General features: G+C 45.2%; 1 protein-coding gene across 1 annotated transcript in view; it reads right to left on the bottom strand.

Moving 5' to 3' along the window:
• frem2b (FRAS1 related extracellular matrix 2b) overlaps positions 1 to 22,376 on the bottom strand; it is a 114,508-nt gene that overhangs the window by 43,229 nt on the left and 48,903 nt on the right. Inside the window, exons 6-8 of the mRNA XM_052521836.1 lie at positions 19,526 to 19,756; positions 15,805 to 15,930; positions 15,389 to 15,640 (exon numbers count right to left, since the gene is read on the bottom strand). Coding sequence (XP_052377796.1) covers positions 15,389 to 15,640; positions 15,805 to 15,930; positions 19,526 to 19,756 — 609 coding nt within the window. The remainder of the gene's footprint in view (positions 1 to 15,388; positions 15,641 to 15,804; positions 15,931 to 19,525; positions 19,757 to 22,376) is intronic.

Genomic DNA, 22,376 nt, shown 5'->3' on the forward strand with positions numbered 1-22,376 from the left:
CCTAGCAAGCCAGCATCCCGGAGTCGCCTCTTCACTGTTGACGTTGAGACTGGTGTCTTGCGGGTACTATTTAATGAAGCTGCTAGGTTCTGTCCCAAATGGAACCATATGTCCTATATAGCACACTATGTTTGACCAGAGAGAGGCCAAAGAAGAGCCCTACACAGGACGCCATTTCAGCCACAGTGAATACATGAATGAATTCAATGGCGGTGATATCGCCACAGGCATATACCCTGTTTCCATGACAATGATGATCACACATTTAGGCTGTTAGTTAGCTGGGTTTCTCATCTCAAAGTGACACAGATAAATAGGAAGATAGAAGAGGAGGAGAAGAGGCTAATATTGGCTGAAAAATAGCTCTGCATAGAACTAATCTGTCCATCTGATAAAACAATACTGTAGCAGTACTGTAATAGTACTGTAGTAACTAAAGCACTCCTTTTATCTGATGCATTGACTTAATATAAATAAACACTGCAAGAGGAAATTATACATGAAGAGCTTTTCAAAGCATGTGAAATAATACGGTGTGAAGCAAAATGCCTGACATCTATGTTTATCAGACAGGCTGATATCTATGTTTATCAGACAGGCTGATATCTATGTTTATCAGACAGGCTGATATCTATGTTTATCAGACAGGCTGATATCTATGTTTATCAGACAGGCTGATATCTATGTTTATCAGACAGGCTGATATCTATGTTTATCAGACAGGCTGATATCTATGTTTATCAGACAGGCTGACATCTATGTTTATCAGACAGGCTGATATCTATGTTTATCAGACAGGCTGATATCTATGTTTATCAGACAGGCTGATATCTATGTTTATCAGACAGGCTGATATCTATGTTTATCAGACAGGCTGATATCTATATTTATCAGACAGGCTGATATCTATGTTTATCAGACAGGCTGATATCTATGTTTATCAGACAGGCTGATATCTATGTTTATCAGACAGGCTGATATCTATGTTTATCAGACAGGCTGATATCTATGTTTATCAGACAGGCTGATATCTATGTTTATCAGACAGGCTGATATCTATGTTTATCAGACAGGCTGATATCTATGTTTATCAGACAGGCTGATATCTATGTTTATCAGACAGGCTGATATCTATGTTTATCAGACAGGCTGATATCTATGTTTATCAGACAGGCTGACATCTATGTTTATCAGACAGGCTGATATCTATGTTTATCAGACAGGCTGATATCTATGTTTATCAGACAGGCTGATATCTATGTTTATCAGACAGGCTGATATCTATGTTTATCAGACAGGCTGATATCTATGTTTATCAGACAGGCTGATATCTATGTTTATCAGACAGGCTGACATCTATGTTTATCAGACAGGCTGATATCTATGTTTATCAGACAGGCTGATATCTATGTTTATCAGACAGGCTGATATCTATGTTTATCAGACAGGCTGATATCTATGTTTATCAGACAGGCTGATATCTATATTTATCAGACAGGCTGATATCTATGTTTATCAGACAGGCTGATATCTATGTTTATCAGACAGGCTGATATCTATGTTTATCAGACAGGCTGATATCTATGTTTATCAGACAGGCTGATATCTATGTTTATCAGACAGGCTGATATCTATGTTTATCAGACAGGCTGATATCTATGTTTATCAGACAGGCTGATATCTATGTTTATCAGACAGGCTGATATCTATGTTTATCAGACAGGCTGATATCTATGTTTATCAGACAGGCTGACATCTATGTTTATCAGACAGGCTGATATCTATGTTTATCAGACAGGCTGATATCTATGTTTATCAGACAGGCTGATATCTATGTTTATCAGACAGGCTGATATCTATGTTTATCAGACAGGCTGATATCTATGTTTATCAGACAGGCTGATATCTATGTTTATCAGACAGGCTGATATCTATGTTTATCAGACAGGCTGATATCTATGTTTATCAGACAGGCTGATATCTATGTTTATCAGACAGGCTGATATCTATGTTTATCAGACAGGCTGACATCTATGTTTATCAGACAGGCTGATATCTATGTTTATCAGACAGGCTGATATCTATGTTTATCAGACAGGCTGATATCTATGTTTATCAGACAGGCTGATATCTATGTTTATCAGACAGGCTGACATCTATGTTTATCAGACAGGCTGATATCTATGTTTATCAGACAGGCTGATATCTATGTTTATCAGACAGGCTGACATCTATGTTTATCAGACAGGCTGATATCTATGTTTATCAGACAGGCTGATATCTATGTTTATCAGACAGGCTGATATCTATGTTTATCAGACAGGCTGATATCTATGTTTATCAGACAGGCTGATATCTATGTTTATCAGACAGGCTGATATCTATGTTTATCAGACAGGCTGATATCTATGTTTATCAGACAGGCTGATATCTATGTTTATCAGACAGGCTGATATCTATGTTTATCAGACAGGCTGATATCTATGTTTATCAGACAGGCTGACATCTATGTTTATCAGACAGGCTGACATCTATGTTTATCAGACAGGCTGACATCTATGTTTATCAGACAGGCTGATATCTATGTTTATCAGACAGGCTGATATCTATGTTTATCAGACAGGCTGATATCTATGTTTATCAGACAGGCTGATATCTATGTTTATCAGACAGGCTGATATCTATGTTTATCAGACAGGCTGATATCTATGTTTATCAGACAGGCTGATATCTATGTTTATCAGACAGGCTGATATCTATGTTTATCAGACAGGCTGATATCTATGTTTATCAGACAGGCTGATATCTATGTTTATCAGACAGGCTGATATCTATGTTTATCAGACAGGCTGATATCTATGTTTATCAGACAGGCTGATATCTATGTTTATCAGACAGGCTGATATCTATGTTTATCAGACAGGCTGATATCTATGTTTATCAGACAGGCTGATATCTATGTTTATCAGACAGGCTGATATCTATGTTTATCAGACAGGCTGATATCTATGTTTATCAGACAGGCTGATATCTATGTTTATCAGACAGGCTGATATCTATGTTTATCAGACAGGCTGACATCTATGTTTATCAGACAGGCTGATATCTATGTTTATCAGACAGGCTGACATCTATGTTTATCAGACAGGCTGACATCTATGTTTATCAGACAGGCTGATATCTATGTTTATCAGACAGGCTGACATCTATGTTTATCAGACAGGCTGACATCTATGTTTATCAGACAGGCTGACATCTATGTTTATCAGACAGGCTGATATCTATGTTTATCAGACAGGCTGACATCTATGTTTATCAGACAGTCTGATATCTATGTTTATCAGACAGGCTGATATCTATGTTTATCAGACAGGCTGATATCTGTTTATCAGACAGGCTGATATCTATGTTTATCAGACAGGCTGATATCTATGTTTATCAGACAGGCTGATATCTATGTTTATCAGACAGGCTGATATCTATGTTTATCAGACAGGCTGATATCTATGTTTATCAGACAGGCTGACATCTATGTTTATCAGACAGGCTGACATCTATGTTTATCAGACAGGCTGATATCTATGTTTATCAGACAGGCTGACATCTATGTTTATCAGACAGGCTGATATCTATGTTTATCAGACAGGCTGATATCTATGTTTATCAGACAGGCTGATATCTATATTTATCAGACAGGCTGATATCTATGTTTATCAGACAGGCTGATATCTATGTTTATCAGACAGGCTGATATCTATGTTTATCAGACAGGCTGATATCTATGTTTATCAGACAGGCTGACATCTATGTTTATCAGACAGGCTGATATCTATGTTTATCAGACAGGCTAACATCTATGTTTATCAGACAGGCTGATATCTATGTTTATCAGACAGGCTGATATCTATGTTTATCAGACAGGCTGATATCTATGTTTATCAGACAGGCTGATATCTATGTTTATCAGACAGGCTGACGTCTATGTTTATCAGACAGGCTGATATCTATGTTTATCAGACAGGCTGATATCTATGTTTATCAGACAGGCTGATATCTATGTTTATCAGACAGGCTGATATCTATGTTTATCAGACAGGCTGATATCTATGTTTATCAGACAGGCTGACATCTATGTTTATCAGACAGGCTGATAGCTATGTTTATCAGACAGGCTGATATCTATGTTTATCAGACAGGCTGGTATCTATGTTTATCAGACAGGCTGGTATCTATGTTTATCAGACAGGCTGATATCTATGTTTGTCCGACAGGCTGATAGCTATGTTTGTCCGACAGGCTGATATCTATGTTTGTCCCGACAGGCTGACATCTATGTTTATCAGACAGGCTGATATCTGTTTATCAGACAGGCTGATATCTATGTTTATCAGACAGGCTGATATCTATGTTTATCAGACAGGCTGATATCTGTTTATCAGACAGGTGTATCACGGAGGCGCTCTGCACTGCTAAAGCTAACTCTCTCTCCTCTGCTCTCATCCTTCTAGACCTATCGGCTGCCTTCGATACTGTGAACCATCAGATCCTCCTCTCCACCCTCTCCGAGTTGGGCATCTCCGGCGCGGCCCACGCTTGGATTGCGTCCTACCTGACAGGTCGCTCCTACCAGGTGGCGTGGCGAGAATCTGTCTCCTCACCACGCGCTCTCACCACTGGTGTCCCCCAGGGCTCTGTTCTAGGCCCTCTCCTATTCTCGCTATACACCAAGTCACTTGGCTCTGTCATAACCTCACATGGTCTCTCCTATCATTGCTATGCAGACGACACACAATTAATCTTCTCCTTTCCCCCTTCTGATGACCAGGTGGCGAATCGCATCTCTGCATGTCTGGCAGACATATCAGTGTGGATGACGGATCACCACCTCAAGCTGAACCTCGGCAAGACGGAGCTGCTCTTCCTCCCGGGGAAGGACTGCCCGTTCCATGATCTCGCCATCACGGTTGACAACTCCATTGTGTCCTCCTCCCAGAGCGCTAAGAACCTTGGCGTGATCCTGGACAACACCCTGTCGTTCTCAACTAACATCAAGGCGGTGGCCCGTTCCTGTAGGTTCATGCTCTACAACATCCGCAGAGTACGACCCTGCCTCACACAGGAAGCGGCGCAGGTCCTAATCCAGGCACTTGTCATCTCCCGTCTGGATTACTGCAACTCGCTGTTGGCTGGGCTCCCTGCCTGTGCCATTAAACCCTACAACTCATCCAGAACGCCGCAGCCCGTCTGGTGTTCAACCTTCCCAAGTTCTCTCACGTCACCCCGCTCCTCCGCTCTCTCCACTGGCTTCCAGTTGAAGCTCGCATCCGCTACAAGACCATGGTGCTTGCCTACGGAGCTGTGAGGGGAACGGCACCTCAGTACCTCCAGGCTCTGATCAGGCCCTACACCCAAACAAGGGCACTGCGTTCATCCACCTCTGGCCTGCTCGCCTCCCTACCACTGAGGAAGTACAGTTCCCGCTCAGCCCAGTCAAAACTGTTCGCTGCTCTGGCTCCCCAATGGTGGAACACACTCCCTCACGACGCCAGGACAGCGGAGTCAATCACCACCTTCCGGAGACACCTGAAACCCCACCTCTTTAAGGAATACCTAGGATAGGATAAAGTAATCCTTCTCACCCCCCTTAAAAGATTTAGATGCACTATTGTAAAGTGGCTGTTCCACTGGATGTCATAAGGTGAATGCACCAATTTGTAAGTCGCTCTGGATAAGAGCGTCTGCTAAATGACTTAAATGTAAATGTAAGAGATGTAAATGATTTATCTTCTAACACCTTATGTACTTATCTTGGACTCAAAGAATACCATACCACTTTAAGGATTGGATATCATCAACTCATTGTATTAGTCAGTTAGACAAGCAGAAGGAAAACTGTTAATGTAGACAAAGCCTGAAGATTGGTAGTTGAAGGCATTGTTGTCAGGTATGAAAGTGCTTTGAATTGGTAATAGGCTTACAGGGTGCACACACAGGACAAATACACCTGTCCTCCTTTATCTAGGTCGAGAACAAACCTAGACAAAGGATATGTCACAAACGGCACCCTCTCCCTTATATAGTGCACTACTTTTGACGGGCTCTGGTCAGAAGAAGTGCACCATATAGAGAATAGGGCTCCATTTGGGATGCTACAAAGTGCGTGTGTGAGTCGAGATCAAACCTAAACAAAGAGTGTGTGGTGTCAGGGTTTATGCAGCTGCCAGGCAGGCTTTAGACTGTCTCAGCTCATTCTCCACGCTACTGCGGTAATCAGATCTGTGTGTGTGCGAGTGTGTGCGCCGAGTCCCAGACTTGCAGCTGTAGTAATCAGATAAGGTTGGTTTGTATAGCAGACAAACACCATCTCCACCGGGGAGAGGTGTGGTATGGAGCCACCGGGGAGAGGTGTGGTATGGAGCCACCGGGGAGAGTTGTGGTATGGAGCCACCGGGGAGGGGTGTGGTATGGAGCCACCGGGGAGGGGTGTGGTATGGAGCCACCGGGGAGAGGTGTGGTATGGAGCCACCGGGGAGAGGTGTGGTATGGAGCCACCGGGGAGAGGTGTGGTATGGAGCCACCGGGGAGAGGTGTGGTATGGAGCCACCGGGGAGAGGTGTGGTATGGAGCCACCGGGGAGAGGTGTGGTATGGAGCCACCGGGGAGGGGTGTGGTATGGAGCCACCGGGGAGGGGTGTGGTATGGAGCCACCGGGGAGGGGTGTGGTATGGAGCCACCGGGGAGAGGTGTGGTATGGAGCCACCGGGGAGGGGTGTGGTATGGAGCCACCGGGGAGAGGTGTGGTATGGAGCCACCGGGAGGGGTGTGGTATGGAGCCACCGGGGAGAGGTGTGGTATGGAGCCACTGGGGAAAGGTGTGGTATGGAGCCACTGGGGAGAGGTGTGGTATGGAGCCACCGGGGAGGGGTGTGGTATGGAGCCACTGGGGAGGGGTGTGGTATGGCGTGGGACAGTAAAACATGAGAATGCTTGTAGAGCAGAATTACAGTCTTGTATTTATGCAGTGCTGTTACTGGTCGGTAAATCTCCAAAAACACTAAGGTCTGTATAAGGTATGATTATGGTTCTGGTGAGAGTGGGACGGGTCTGGGTCCTGGACGAGGATGAGAGGAGAAAAGAGTAGTGGGTTGACCCTAAACCCTGTTATTACCTCCCTGGACCCATCTGGACTCACCTGGATTCACCTGGATTCCAGGTCACACTGATAGCAACAGATGTGCTGCAGCATTTTAGGGCGAGGTAGCATAGTGTTAACTATAGTGTTACAATTACACCTACATGGCTAGACTGCATGTTCAGCAAGCTCTACAGTAGGTCTGTCACACCCTGACCATAGTTTGCTTTGTATGTTTCTATGTTTTGGTTGGTCAGGGTGTGAGCTGGGTGGGCATTCTATGTTACATGTCTAGTTTGTCTAGTTCTATGTTTGGCCTGATATGGTTCTCAATCAGAGGCAGGTGTTCGTCATTGTCTCTGATTGGGAACCATATTTAGGTAGCCTGTTTGGTGTTGAGTTTTGTGGGTGATTGTCCTTAGTGTCTTGATGTCCTTGTTCTGTGTGTATGTGCACCAGTATTAGGCTGTTTCGGTTTTCGTTACGTTTATAGTTTTGTAGTGTTTGTATTTAGATTCGTGTTGCTTCAGTTGAATAAACATGGATCGCAATCTACACGCCGCATTTTGGTCCGACTCTCTTTCCCATACAGAAAACCGTTACAGAATCACCCACCAACCAAGGACCAAGCAGCGTGGTAACGGGCAACGGCAAAAGCAGCAGCAGGAGAAGCAACAGATGCAGCAGCAACAGGAGCAGCAGCAGCAGCAGTGGGAGAGGCTGCACTACTTGGAAGAATGGACATGGGAGGATGAATTGGATGGTAAAGGACACCGGGCTCAGCCAGGAGAATATCGCCGCCCCAAAGAAGAACTGGAGGCGGCGAAAGCGGAGAGGCGCTGGTATGAGGAGGCAGCGAGGCGTCGTGGATGGAAGCCTGAGAGTCAGCCCCAACCTTGCGCACGGTGTCCCCGGTTCGCCTGCATAGCCCAGTGCGGGCTATTCCACCTCGCCGCACTGGCAGGGCGACCGGGACCATTCAACCGGGTAAGGTTGGGCAGGCTCGGTGCTCAAGAGCTCCAGTGCGCCTGCACGGCCCGGTCTATCAGTCACCACCTCCACGCACCAGCCCTCCGGTGGCAGCCCCCCGTACCAGGCTGTCTCACCGGTCCATCCTTACAGGGGCTCCCTCCTCTCCGGCGCAGCCGGAGTCTCCCGCCTCTCCGGCGCTACCAGAGCCTTCCTCCTCTCCAGCGCTACCAGAGCCGCCCGTCTGCCCAGCGCCGCCTGAGCCGCCCGTCTGCCCAGCGCCGCCAGTGCCGCCCGTCTGCCCAGCGCCGCCAGTGCCACCCATCTGCCCAGCGCCGCCAGTGCCGCCCGTCTGCCCAGCGCCATCAGCCCAGCGCCATCAGTGTCGCCCGTCTGCCAGGAGCCGCCAGGGGCCGCCAGTCAGCCAGGGGCCGCCAGTCAGCCAGGGGCCGCCAGTCAGCCAGGGGCCGCCAGTCAGCCAGGGGCCGCCAGAGCCCCTCTGTCCCGAGCAGCCGCCCCTCTGTCCCGAGCAGCCGCCCCTATGTCCCGAGCTGCCGCCCCTCTGTCCCGAGCTGCCGCCCCTCTGTCCCGAGCTGCCGCCCCTCTGTCCCGAGCTGCCGCCCCTCTGTCCCGAGCTGCCGCCCCTCTGTCCCGAGCTGCCGCCCCTCTGTCCCGAGCTGCCGCCCCTCTGTCCATTGAGAAGAGTTTCCATGGTGAGGAGGCCACGGAAGCGGACAAGGTGGGGAACTAAGACTACGGTGAAGTGGGGGCCACGTCCAGCACCAGAGCCGCCACCGCGGACAGATGCCCACCCAGACCCTCCCCTATAGGTTCAGGTATTGCGGCCGGAGTCCGCACCTTGGGGGGGGTACTGTCACACCTGACCATAGTTTGCTTTGTATGTTTCTATGTTTTGGTTGGTCAGGGTGTGGCCGGATATGGTTCTCAATCAGAGGCAGGTGTTTGTCATTGTCTCTGATTGGGAACCATATTTAGGTAGCCTGTTTGGTGTTGGGTTTTGTGGGTGATTGTCCTTAGTGTCTTGATGTCCTTGTTCTGTGTGTATGTGCACCAGTATTAGGCTGTTTCGGTTTTCGTTACGTTTATTGTTTTGTAGTGTTTGTATTTAGATTTGTGTTGCTTCAGTTGAATAAACATGGATCGCAATCTCCACGCTGCATTTTGGTCCGACTCTCTTTCCCATACAGAAAACCGTTACAAGGTCAGTATAATTTCTGTATTCCAACCTACCACCCGTCTGTTAAACACATGATCATAGTAAATAATGATTATAATCAGGCAGGGAAAGGCAGCTCCGGTCCTTGGGGGCCTGAGTGAAATTTTGTTCTGTTCAGCGTTTTAAACCTGGGAAACAAACCAGGTGTGTGTACACCATGAGCGATCATATTCCTGGCAATACAAAGTGAAAAGCAGCAGACATCAAGTACCTGAGTTGCCCTTTACTGACTGAGATCATATACAGTCTACACACGGTACCGATAATACATTTTTAGTTGGGTTGTATCTCTGGTTGTGTTTGGTTAGAAGAGACACTGGCTGCATTTCCTGAATATCCAGCTCTAATGTACATCCTGTTCTCTTTGGAAGTGAAAGGGCTGGGAGTGGAATTCAGGCAGGGGTGGGGAAACAGTTACCTCCTAAGGCCCCTGACTCTTTAATGGGACCGGGTCAGCCCACCCTGGAGAGGCACAGCAGGACAAAGGACCCTCACTGGCAGGGACAGGTGCTACACATGCATGCATGTACCATGCCAAAAGACCGCCACTTCTACAGCACAAAACACAGGGGAGAAAGGCTGATTCCACGCTCTGCCTGTACTGCCTGAGTATGTGTCATGTGTGGAGGAAAGGAAGCAGGATTACATGCTTATAATCCCTGGTAATGTATAGTACACTACTTTTGATTAGGCTCCATAGGGAACAGGGTATCATTTGGAATGTACCCAGGGTCTGGGAGAACAACAGTCAGTAATATCAATGATTGATTTATTTCTTAACTCTGATTTGACAGCTATTCTTTTCATTGTGAGTTAACTGTGTATTAATGTTTAGATAGCGGGTCAAGGATGTTTGAGAGGCCGGTAGGAAGGTAAACAGAGGAGACAGATTTCCTATAAGCCCTGAGATGAGATTAGCTAACTGGGTTTTCAGCGGACGTGAAGTGTTCTCAGAGGAACTGGGTTGAAGGGTCAGAAGTTTAAGGTGGTTACAGGCCAAAGGCCTTTCTTACCTGTCACTGTGTACCCACTGAATAGTCTACATCCTAGGTGGCATGGCACTGATAAACACCTGATAACTCACACTACTAGCCTGGTACCACACCTGTATGAGGTTTAGCTAACTGTACTGACAATCGTTGCCAGGCTATACATACTACCTCACACTTTGGTCACAGTTTGAGAGAGCGCGGGCTGTAATCTGTATTTCCATGCTTTGTGACTGACAGGCAAGGCAGTGTACTTGCAATGCTGGTACGAAAACCACAGTGTCAGTTTAATACAGTCACACTACAGACGGGATCAGACATTTGTTCTAGAATGTAACAAAATATCAAACAGATCATTCCAAATGTATAGAACTAAAGTTCCTCTTGGCATGAACTTAAGTTTTGTCATGTTCTGTGTCTTGGTATAGAACACTGTCATTGTTCTAGTTCATTTACAACCAAAACAACAGTTGACATGCCTTAATACATCCCCAGTCATGACATTCGACATCATCGTGTTCTCAGAGCCGTGGCCTGAGGCCTCAACAAGGCGTCTGACTGACAACCAGGATCCTCTCCCTCCTGCATATCAGTTGTTCGGGTGGAGTGGTTCATACGGGTTCATGTATAGAATGACACGCACACAGAAGGGGTAGGTAGGAAAGGGGGAAATACCTACTTATTATTGTTATCTTGAATGGAATCCTGATTCTGTCTGCATGGCGTCAAGAATCAGATTAAGACAAAGAGTCAGAGAGGAAACCATAGCCTGAAGATACTGTCTGACAAGCTGCCTAACCCCCTCACTAGTGACGTCAGGAGCTGTAACCTGATCAACACAAAGAGGGCATGAGGTAAAACAGTGAGGCACCTCCCCAGGGCATCCTGAATCAGGTGCTGAGGGGGTTTAAGGTGCCAGGATACGATGAGATGGAAGGATGGAGAGATAGTTCTGGAGAGACAGGGCTGATGTCAGCCTATAGATAAAGGAGGTGGTGGTAATGGAATGGACTGAGCTCTGTTAGATAAACTAAGGAGGAGAGATAGAAAGGCCCATCCATCTGTTGAAGGAGAAGAGCAGTACTGTAGATTGATTACCTGTCAGGTCGTACCTACAGGAGGGAATAAGGTGTGATTCGGAACGCACCACAGATCATTGTGTGTTAGAGTGTGTGTGAGAATCTTAGGTTCATACGGAGTGTGTATTGTCTAGAAACTCTCCCCCCACTACATCAAGACTTCCTGCTGAATAGAACTCTGTTTCACTGTGAAACTACGACATTCTGAAAAGGATTAGAGGTGAGCTACATTCCATTGCTGTTATAAAGGGGTACAGACTATTAAAGGGGTGTTATACAAGGGTACAGACTATAATAGGGCTGTTAAACAAAGCTGTTATATAGGGGTGTTAAACAGGGCTACAGACTATTATAGGGCTGTTATACAGGGTTACAGACTATTATAGGGGTGTTAAACAGGGCTGTTATACAGGGTAACAGACTATTATAGGGCTGTTATACAGGGTAACAGACTATTATAGGGCTGTTATACAGGGCTGTTATACAGGGTTACAGACTATTATAGGGGTGTTAAACAGGGCTGTTATACAGGGTAACAGACTATTATAGGGCTGTTATACAGGGTAACAGACTATTATAGGGCTGTTAAACAGGGCTGTTATACAGGGTAACAGACTATTATAGGGCTGTTAAACAGGGCTGTTATACAGGGTAACAGACTATTATAGGGCTGTTAAACAGGGCTGTTATACAGGGTAACAGACTATTATAGGGCTGTTAAACAGGGCTGTTATACAGGGTAACAGACTATTATAGGGCTGTTAAACAGGGCTGTTATACAGGGTAACAGACTATTATAGGGCTGTTAAACAGGGCTGTTATACAGGGTTACAGACTATTATAGGGGTGTTAAACAGGGCTGTTATACAGGGTAACAGACTATTATAGGGCTGTTATACAGGGTTAGACTATTATAGGGGTGTTAAACAGGGCTGTTATACAGGGTAACATACTATTATAGGGCTGTTATACAGGGCTGTTATACAGGGTTACAGACTATTATAGGGGTGTTAAACAGGGCTGTTATACAGGGTTACAGACGATTATAGGTGTGTTAAACAGGGCTGTTATACAGGGTAACAGACTATTATAGGGCTGTTATACAGGGTAACAGACTATTATAGGGCTGTTAAACAGGGCTGTTATACAGGGTAACAGACTATTATAGGGCTGTTAAACAGGGCTGTTATACAGGGTAACAGACTATTATAGGGCTGTTATACAGGGCTGTTATACAGGGTAACAGACTATTATAGGGCTGTTATACAGGGTAACAGACTATTATAGGGCTGTTATACAGGGCTGTTATACAGGTTAACAGACTATTATAGGGCTGTTATACAGGGTTACAGACTATTATAGGGCTGTTAAACAGGGCTGTTATACAGGGTTACAGACTATTATAGGGCTGTTATACAGGGCTGTTATACAGGGTTACAGACTATTATAGGTGTGTTATACAGGGCTGTTATACAAGGTTACAGACTATTATAGGGCTGTTATACAGGGCTGTTATACAGGGTTACAGACTATTATAGGGCTGTTATACAGGGCTGTTATACAGGGTTACAGACTATTATAGGGCTGTTATACAGGGTTACAGACTATTAAACCGTTAAAGGTTTAGTTTAGCATCCCAACAGCTACTCTGACACCAAGGGGGAAGGAGCTACTGTACAGCAGAGAGCCATCTCAAGCATGTAACCCCTTCCTCATGTGGCAGCCAGGTCTCGCGCACACACACGCACACGCACACGCACACGCACACACACACACGCACACACACACGCACACACACACACACACACACTTGAAGTAGTGTGCCTACCTCTGTTCCCAAGGAGGCTACAAGAGAACCTGCAACCCAATCTGAGTAATGCAGTCGGAACACTTATCATTCACTAAGCTCTCTATCCCACAGGTTGAAATATGTGACATCATTTCCTGCCAGTTTCAGTCAACACACAGGGAATATGTGACCAAGAACGTCACTACGGTCTGAGACTCAGTGGCTGAGAAACTATTTGGACATTAAACAGGGAATACATAAATACATGCCCCAAAGTATTCGGGATACTTGAATTGGAGATCTATGTGTTGTGTTTCTATTCTAAAAAAACAGGTTGTTTAAAATAAGAGAACACAAAACCATGCTCGCAAACAGACAAATATGTCATACAGTCTATGTACTGCATTTGATTGATATCCTCCAGAACGTCATGGTTCTTGTCTTGACTAGGGAGTGGAGCTCAACTATCATTTACTTTCCTGTCCAAGGCAGATTTATGAGAGGGACTGTTAGAGAGATATGTTTGGTAAGAGGGGAGTCGTCCTGTCTAGATGGTCCACCCTGTGAGAGAACATCTGGTGAATCCTCACTCAGTCTGAGATAGTAGGTCAAACCAAGGCTGTGTCTAAAATGCCACCCTATTCCCTACATGGTGCACTACTTTTGACCAGGGCCCATAGGGTTCTGAGCAAATTAAGTGTACTATATAGGGAATAGGGTGCCATTTGGGACATGTACAAAAGTAGTGCACACTTTCGGGAAAGGGGTGTCATTTGAGATGCCCAACTGGTGTAGATCTAACCATGTTTAATGTATCTTAATGATGTGCATAGACAAGGTTTTCTTTCCGTCTACAGGCCTCCTCCAATACTGTTCTGACTCAAACTCCAGCAGCGAGGTTCTGGAATGCTGTGGAGAGTTGCTTCGACCCAATTAGCTCTGTTTCAAACTGACGTTTTGATGGTGCGTGTGTGTGCAGACAGAAAGTTTGGATAAAAGTTTGAAACGGAAGATTCAGCGATTATACCAAGGGGTTTTCAAATCGACTGTTCCCTGCCTGTCACCCTTCACAGCGTTGCTTCCTTTAGATGTCAAGGACACACACACACACACACACACACACACACACACACACACACACACACACACACACACACACACACACACACACACACACACACACACACACACACACACACACACACACACACACACACACACACACACACACACACACACACACACACACGGTCCATAGATAGGGAACTAGTCAGGCAGATATGCAAGAAAGCAATGGTCAAGAGGTGCTGTTGAACAGATAGGAGGTACAGGAGACTATCAGATGTGGATGGGAGACTTGCAATAAGGGCTTCCATTCAGCAAGAGGAGACACACAGGGTAAATGTCACCCTACTCCTTACATAGTGATCTACTTTCGACCAAAGCACATTGCACACATGTACATACACAAACAAGCCACTATTTCTCTATTGGTTTCATTCAGTTGGTACTACATCATCTGTGTACCTCATGCTTCCCTGTATCAGTGAGCATAGCAACAATATGTCATTTATCATACCAATTATTTTTTCTTTCATATGTTCATTCAAAGTTTACAGTTTGCTCCTCATCTAACCAATACATAAACAAAACCACATCCAATAGATGGGAGCCTGTTTCTATTGGTAAAGTCATGAATTCACTTTGCCTGAGGAGGGTTCTTCTCTTCCACTCCTCGTGTATAGGTGTGTGTGTGTGTTTGTGTACCTTTTGAAGGTCCCTTGATCTATCTGTTCTAGACGTTTCATGAATAATATTCATGTGTAAATGTACCTTTTTACACACCATCTCAACTGTCTCCTTTGCTTATAAGCAACGTTTACAAGTCTGCTAACATTGTTGTCTTAACATTATCTTCCAGAGGTGACAGGACAGGAGCAATCTTTTTTCTCACCCTCACGTTGTGAAAAAACACATTTCCATTGTAAAAAATAATGTCCAAAATGGCACCCTATTCCCTATAGAGTGAACTAACCTGGTCGAAAGTAGTGCCCTACGTAGGGAATAGGGTTCCATTTGGGACGCATCCCTAGTCAAGAGTGATATTAACACTTTCCTCAGCTGATAACTGTTATACTGTCCTCTAGGCGAGCATTTGAAAGGTCAAAATTGAAAAGTGAAGGGTCATCTTACCATCATCCAGGTCAGGTATGATGGTGACCCTGGCAGTGTGGTACTCCTGTCCCAGACAGCCTCCCATGGGCATACTGAGGGTAACGTTGAAGCTCTCCTCCTCTTCATACAGAGAGTCATCTATGATCACCACACGACAGGACTTCTCCATCTCGCCCTTATCAAAGCGCAGGACACTGTTGTGTTCCTCAGGTCTGGATATGTAGTCAGAGTAGGACAGGACTGTAGTGGGGATGGTCCCTGTAGCTGTGGCTGTAGGAGAGAGGAAAGGAGAGATGGGTGAGAAGAGAAGGAGGTGTGTGTGTGTGTGTGTGTGTGTGTGTGTGTGTGTGTGTGTGTGTGTGTGTGTGTGTGTGTGTGTGTGTGTGTGTGTGTGTGTGTGTGTGTGTGTGTGTGTGTGTGTGTGCGGACCGTACCTTGCTGTGTGTAGCAGATGACCATGAGTTCCTGTGTGATGTCACCACTCCTGCGTACTGGGATCAGCAGCTCCCCAATGTCCTCCTCTACAGGGTAGACTGCAGACGGGATGAACACTGTCGACTCTGGGGGACAGGGAAAGAAAGGGGGGTGAGACAGAGCGAGAGAGGCAGGGGGGTGAGACAGAGCGAGAGAGGCAGTGGGGGTGAGACAGAGCGAGAGAGTCAGAGGGGGTGACAAAGAGAGATAAACCCTCACATCCTACTCACTGCGTACGTACTTAATACACAAGCTACGCTGATGAGAAGAGGGTACAACAATGCGTTAAATATTTCTGTCTGAGTTACAGTATGTTGCTGCTGGTGCTCTGGTCAAGGCTCCTCTCTGAGGGCTTAACAGAGTTCTATAAAGGATGTGTTGACCCAGTGAACAGAGGCAGACTATCAGAACACATAGTCTGCGTCGCAAATGGCACCCTATTCCTTTTATAGTACACTCCCTTTGACCTGAGCCCTATGCAGGTCCTGGTCAAAAGTAGGGCACTATATTGGGAATAGGGCATCATTTATGATCCATCCAGAGGATATGATGTCTAACATCAGTGGTTGGCACAGACTACCCAGAAGCCTCTCTGACAGTTGACGCACAGGGACCAATCAGGGAAATACATATACATTTAGTGAATTGTTAATAGGAAAAGTCCAGCTTCCGTACTGTAGACTTTGCATGCGAAGAAGAACAGTAAAAGTGGGCCTGTGTCTTTGCTTCTGTTAGCAAGCAGAGACCTGTTCAAACCATTGGTCTTTTTTACAGTCTGTTATAAAGTCACTCCCCCTGTTCTGTCCTCTCCTCTCCTTATCTCTCCTCTCCTCTTTTATTCTGCATAGCATGACTGTGTCTAAGTTACTAGACCTGAGATATATTCCAGAGGCCTACACTAAGAAGTACCTACCTCACATAGACATTTTTATAATATTATCTCTATCACTGTTACGTTTATTCTTCATAAAACCTATTATTTACTCTAATTGTGAATCTGGACGTCTGTGCTAATAAGGTGCCAGCAGGGCCAGAACTCTCAAAATCCCAACAGTCATACCTGACCAATTACTGACTGACCAGGACACTGGACCAATGGCTCCCTGCCCAGCCCTTTTGTAGACAAGTAGATGTTCCATCTCCTGCTCAGGCTGGCAGAACCTTCAAGCTTATAGCCCTTAATACTAGCTCCTGCCAAGGCAGAACATACTTTAAGCTCCAAGCTGACAGGCGTTAATGTGGATAGTTTCTCCCCTCTCTCTCTCTCTGACTAAACTTGAACTCTTCTGAGTTGAAGAGATTCACATTTAAAGGAGCTGCTAGAAACTGGGTCAGTTGTAAGACAAGTCCCAAATGACACCCTATTCCCATAGGGCTCTGGTCAAAAGTAGTGCACTAAAAACGGAATAGGGTGCCATTTGAGAAACAGGCATACTCTGAGAAGCTGGGAAATCATGGAAATCTAAAATAGTATGGTCAGGAAGCAGAATGATATTTTAGTGTGTAATGTTAAAAGCCTAATATTGATAGCTGCAAGTTATCATTTCCCTCATGGGACTAGAGTGTTTTGTGAGACAAACAGTACCATCCTCCATATATTTTAACCAATGTAAGTTGTTGACAGAATATTCCTCCTCTCACACAGAGGGACCCCAGAGGGGGAAGGAGAGGAGAGGCATAATTTATATGTAAATTTTGCAAGAGCTTCCCTCCCTCAGCCTTCCAACTACAGTATCACAGGGGAATGAATGGCTGAGCTGCTGTTTTTAAAAACCTTGTTTGTCTGAACTGTATTTAGATACTTTAGCTACGTCACTAATAGCATCCTATTCCCTATGTAGTGCCCTACTTTCGATCAGTACCAATAGGGAATATGGTGTCAATTGGGACACAGGCCTTGTGTAAACAACATGAGAGCCCTGGGAAGGCTCCAGTCTAGTGTTCTCCATCCATACCCTGGACCTGACCCTAACCCTGGGATTCTCCATACCCAATTTAACCGTATTTGTTCATTTACCTTTCTGGAGAAAATAACTTCCCATATATATTATTGTTGCAGTGTTGCTGATCACTATATCTAACCTGGGGTTGGAAAACTCCAGAAACCGTCCCAAAATTACCAGGTTTTCCAGAAATCCCGGTTGGAAGATTCCTGGAATCAGGAGTGATTGAGGGAATAAGCAGGAAATGTGGGAATTTTGCAACCTTAATCCAAGTATAACACCCATGTTGGTTTCCATGATGTGACCAATATGATAGTATCCTGTCTCCCTTTACTCGGGCAGGTAGGCTAAACCCAGCTCTAAAACTTGACTCTCATCATGATTTCATGCTGTGGTTATGCTCTGGGGCCAAGCCAGGGATTGATAAGAGGCAGAGAGCAGCTTCACTAACATGAGACACACTAATGAGGCTGAGAAAGGTCCATGTCTTGTTATCCACTGACCTGGATGTTCTCACTTACCTAATATAAAACCCTGCCTCTCCCATAGAGATAACCTCAGACCAATCATCTCTGCTAAGACTGATGAATAACCTACCTGTAGTAATGACTTATAAAGCATTAGTCATTTGAACACTACACTGTTTAGACTGTTAACCTGTTAGTCCACTAGGGGCATTATTTCATTTTTGGATAAAAAGACGTGCCCGTTTTAAGCGCAATATTTTGTCACGAAAAGATGCTTGACTATGCTTGGAATTGATAGTTTTGGAAAGAAGACACTCTTACGTTTCCAGAACTGCAAAGATTTTCACTGTGAGTGCCTTATAACAAAATCTTCAGGCAAAACCAAGATGTTTGAGCGACCAGGAAATGAACAGGATTTACGTTTTCCATAAGGTACGTTTTCCATGATCGCCTTATATGGCTGTGAATGCGACAGGAATGAACGGACACTTTCTAGCTTTTCCCCAAGGTGTCTGCAGCATTGTGACGTATTTGTAGGCATATCATTGGAAGATTGACCATAAGAGACTACAATTGCCAAGTGTCCCGCACGGTGTCTGCGTGGAAATTGGTGCGCAAAAGTCAGCTACCAGTATTTTTCCATCCGAATCAGAGAACAAAGAAGGCTTCTAGGACTGCCATTTCAATGAAGAGATATATGACAAAACACCTTGAGGATTGATTCAAACAACGTTTTCCATGTTTCAGTCGATATTATGGAGTTAATTCGGAAAAAAGTTTGACGTGTAGGTGACTGAATTTTCGGTTAGTTTCGGTAGCCAAATGCATAGTAACAAAACGGAACGATGTGTCCTACACAATAATCTTTCAGGAAGAACTGGACATCTGCTATGTAACTGAGAGTCTCCTCATTGAAACATCTGAAGTTCTTCAAAGGTAAATTATTTTATTTGATCCCTTTGCTGGTTTTTGTGAATATGTTGCGTGCTAAATGCTAACGCTAAATGCTAAGCTAGCTATCACCACTCTTACACAAATTATTGATTTTCTCTGGTTCTAAAGCATATTTTGAAAATCTGAGACGACAGGACTGTTAAGAAAAGGATAAGCTTGAGAGCAGGCATATTTATTTAATTTCATTTGCGATTAGAAATCGCTAACGTTGCGTTATGGTAATTAGCTTGAGGCTGTAGTAACGCGACCGCATGCGGGATGGGGCGGACTATGAGGTTAAAACAAGCTACTCTGGATCATGGACCTGTAGTACATACCATCAGCTGGGTCGAGGATCTCCACAGTGCCTGTGTCAGGGAACTCCAGGGCAGCCATGACAGGTTCTGACAGAACAATCTGGAAGGCCTCAGACTGCTCGTACACTCCATCCTGCAAGATCCTCACCCTCCATGTAGCCGTGCTCTGACCTGGGTTAAACTGGACCTGCTTCTGGGCTTTACCACGAAAGTCCTTATCCTTCTCCGCCGTACCATCTCTGGTGCCGATGCCTGGGCGAGGAGGGAGGAGATGAGAGAGGGGAGGAGGAGGAAGAGGAAATTATTAGGACCTAGAAGCAATAAACATAAAAAAGTTATTATAATATGGGATTGAACAATATAAGGTCAAAAGGTAGCATCTAGATATAATAACCAGTCAACAACAGAGCACAGTCAGAGATGGGGTCAGAGAAGCAGTCAGTGTTAGATGAAGTTGTGATGTGTCAGCTAGCAGATGGCCCTGAAGTGGACCGGGAGGAGGGAGTATGGTAATCACTGAATGGTAATCAGTATGTCTTGACAGCAGAGCCTATTCCCTCTGCTGTCACTCAATCTGGCCCCTAGTGCTCTGACTGAACACAGAGGACACTGTAATATATGTCAATCTTACCAAGGTCAATTACCTACCATGCCACATTGGGAGATAGTTTTGCTTCCTTTCAAGATAGATAACCTTGACACAATTAAGCTATCTTGTGGGTAAAGCAGAATCAACTTAAAACAAGGTTGTCTATGCAGGTAGTGTAGAAGTATTGGTAGATTGCCATTGTTGTTACTGCCCAGCCTACTGAGTCTAGCCTGCCCAGCTGTCTGGTAATAGTTTGTTCCAGTGTTGTTTGATCAGACCTGCTGTCACAGGGCTGGTGACGATGGCAGGCCTCCTGCTGCTCAGCTAGCTACACAGCCACAATGAAGTGTTACACACACACACACACTCCCTGCGCTAGCTCCCAGCAGGAGGTCCCCAGTAAATAGATGATAGCAGCCAAGCAGACCCCATGGCTGAGCTAGACCAACAAAAAAATAAATAAATAATATCAACAAAAAAACAAATACATGAAGAAGCAGATAGATACTTTCCACGCTTCCTCTGAACAGAGACAGAGAGAAAGAGAGAGAAGAGCAAGAGTGAGAAGAGAGAGAAGATAAAAGAGCAAGAGAGAGCGAGAGAGAGAAAGAGATTCAAGTGAGGAAGAGAAAAGACAACAGTAAAGCGTTTCAACGGTGCACAGACGGAGGCAAAAACGTACGAGTTGGGGTTTTGGACCAAAATTACCATTTCATTCTTTGAAGAAATGAAGGTGAAAGTGAGCTTTGATACGCCTGCATCGAGAAAGGAAATGGGCCCTGTAAGTGTTCTTGGGCTCCTACAGTTCTTGCTCACATGTGTTCATAGATAACGTGGATGAGCTCAACAGAGCCAGGATATTACTGGCAAGATGGCACCAACAGACATGGCAGCTCTGCTTCTAGCTCCTCAGCAACTTTGCAGTATTTTGTTTTTTTGTGTGTTATTTCTTACATTATTAGCCCAGAAAGTTTTGTGTGTTATTATATACAGCCGGAAATAACTTTTGTATATCAGAGCGACGGTAACTCACCAGCATTACAAACAGGAATACAACTTTCCCCAATTGGATCCTTTGTTCGTACACCCCAGGGCAATTGAACTTATCCCAGAGGCTGCTCCAAGACGCCACCGGTGGAGAAGAGGTATTCAGAGAGGACTTCTAGTCAGCCTCTGGAAGCGTGCACACCATCCACCACTTCCGAATATATTACTCGCTAATGTTCAGTCTCTGAACATTAAAGTAGATGAGCTCAGGGCGAGGATCTCCTTCCAGAGAGACATCAGGGACTGTAACATACTCTGTTTCACGGAATCATGGCTCTCTCCGGATATACTGTCCGCGTCCACACAGCCAGCTGAGTTCTCAGTACATCGCGCAGACAGGAATAAAGAACTCTCCGGGAATAAGAAAGACGGGGTTGTATGTTTCATGATTAACTACTCATAGTGTGATTGTGATAACATACAGAAACTCAAGTCCTTTTTTTCACCCGGCCTAGAATACCTCACAATCAAATGCCGACCATATTACCTCCCAAGATAATTATCTTCGATTATAATCACAGCCGTATATATCCCCCCCCCCCAAGCAGACACATCGATGGCTCTGAACAAACTTTATTTGACTCTTTGCAAACTGGAATCCATTTATCCGGAGGCTGCATTCATTGTAGCTGGGGATTTTAACAAGGCTAATCTGAAAACAAGACTCCCTAAATTTTATCAGCATATCGATTGCGCAACCAGGGGTGGAAAAACCTTGGATCGTTGTTACTCTAACTTCCGCGACGCATATAAGGCCCTGCCCCGCCCTCTTTTCGGAAAAGCTGACCACGACTCCATTTTGTTGATCCCTGCCTACAGACAGAAACTAAAACAAGAGGCTCCCACGCTGAGGTCTGTCCAACGCTGGTCCGACCAAGCTGACTCCACACTCCAAGACTGCTTCCATCACGTGGACTGGGATATGTTTCGTATTGCGTCAGATAACAATATTGACGAATACGCTGATTCGGTGTGCGAGTTCATTAGAACGTGCGTTGAAGCTGTCGTTCCCATAGCAACGATTAAAACATTCCCTAACCAGAAACCGTGAATTGATGGCAGCATTCGCGTGAAACTGAAAGCGCGAACCACTGCTTTTAATCAGGGCAAGGTGACTGGTAACATGACCGAATACAAACAGTGCAGCTATTCCCTCCGCAAGGCTTTCAAACAAGCTAAGCGTCAGTACAGAGACAAAGTAGAATCTCAATTCAACGGCTCAGACAAGAGGCATGT

This window comes from Oncorhynchus keta, chromosome 1 (genome assembly GCF_023373465.1).
Source record: "Oncorhynchus keta strain PuntledgeMale-10-30-2019 chromosome 1, Oket_V2, whole genome shotgun sequence".
Taxonomy (NCBI): domain Eukaryota; kingdom Metazoa; phylum Chordata; class Actinopteri; order Salmoniformes; family Salmonidae; genus Oncorhynchus; species Oncorhynchus keta.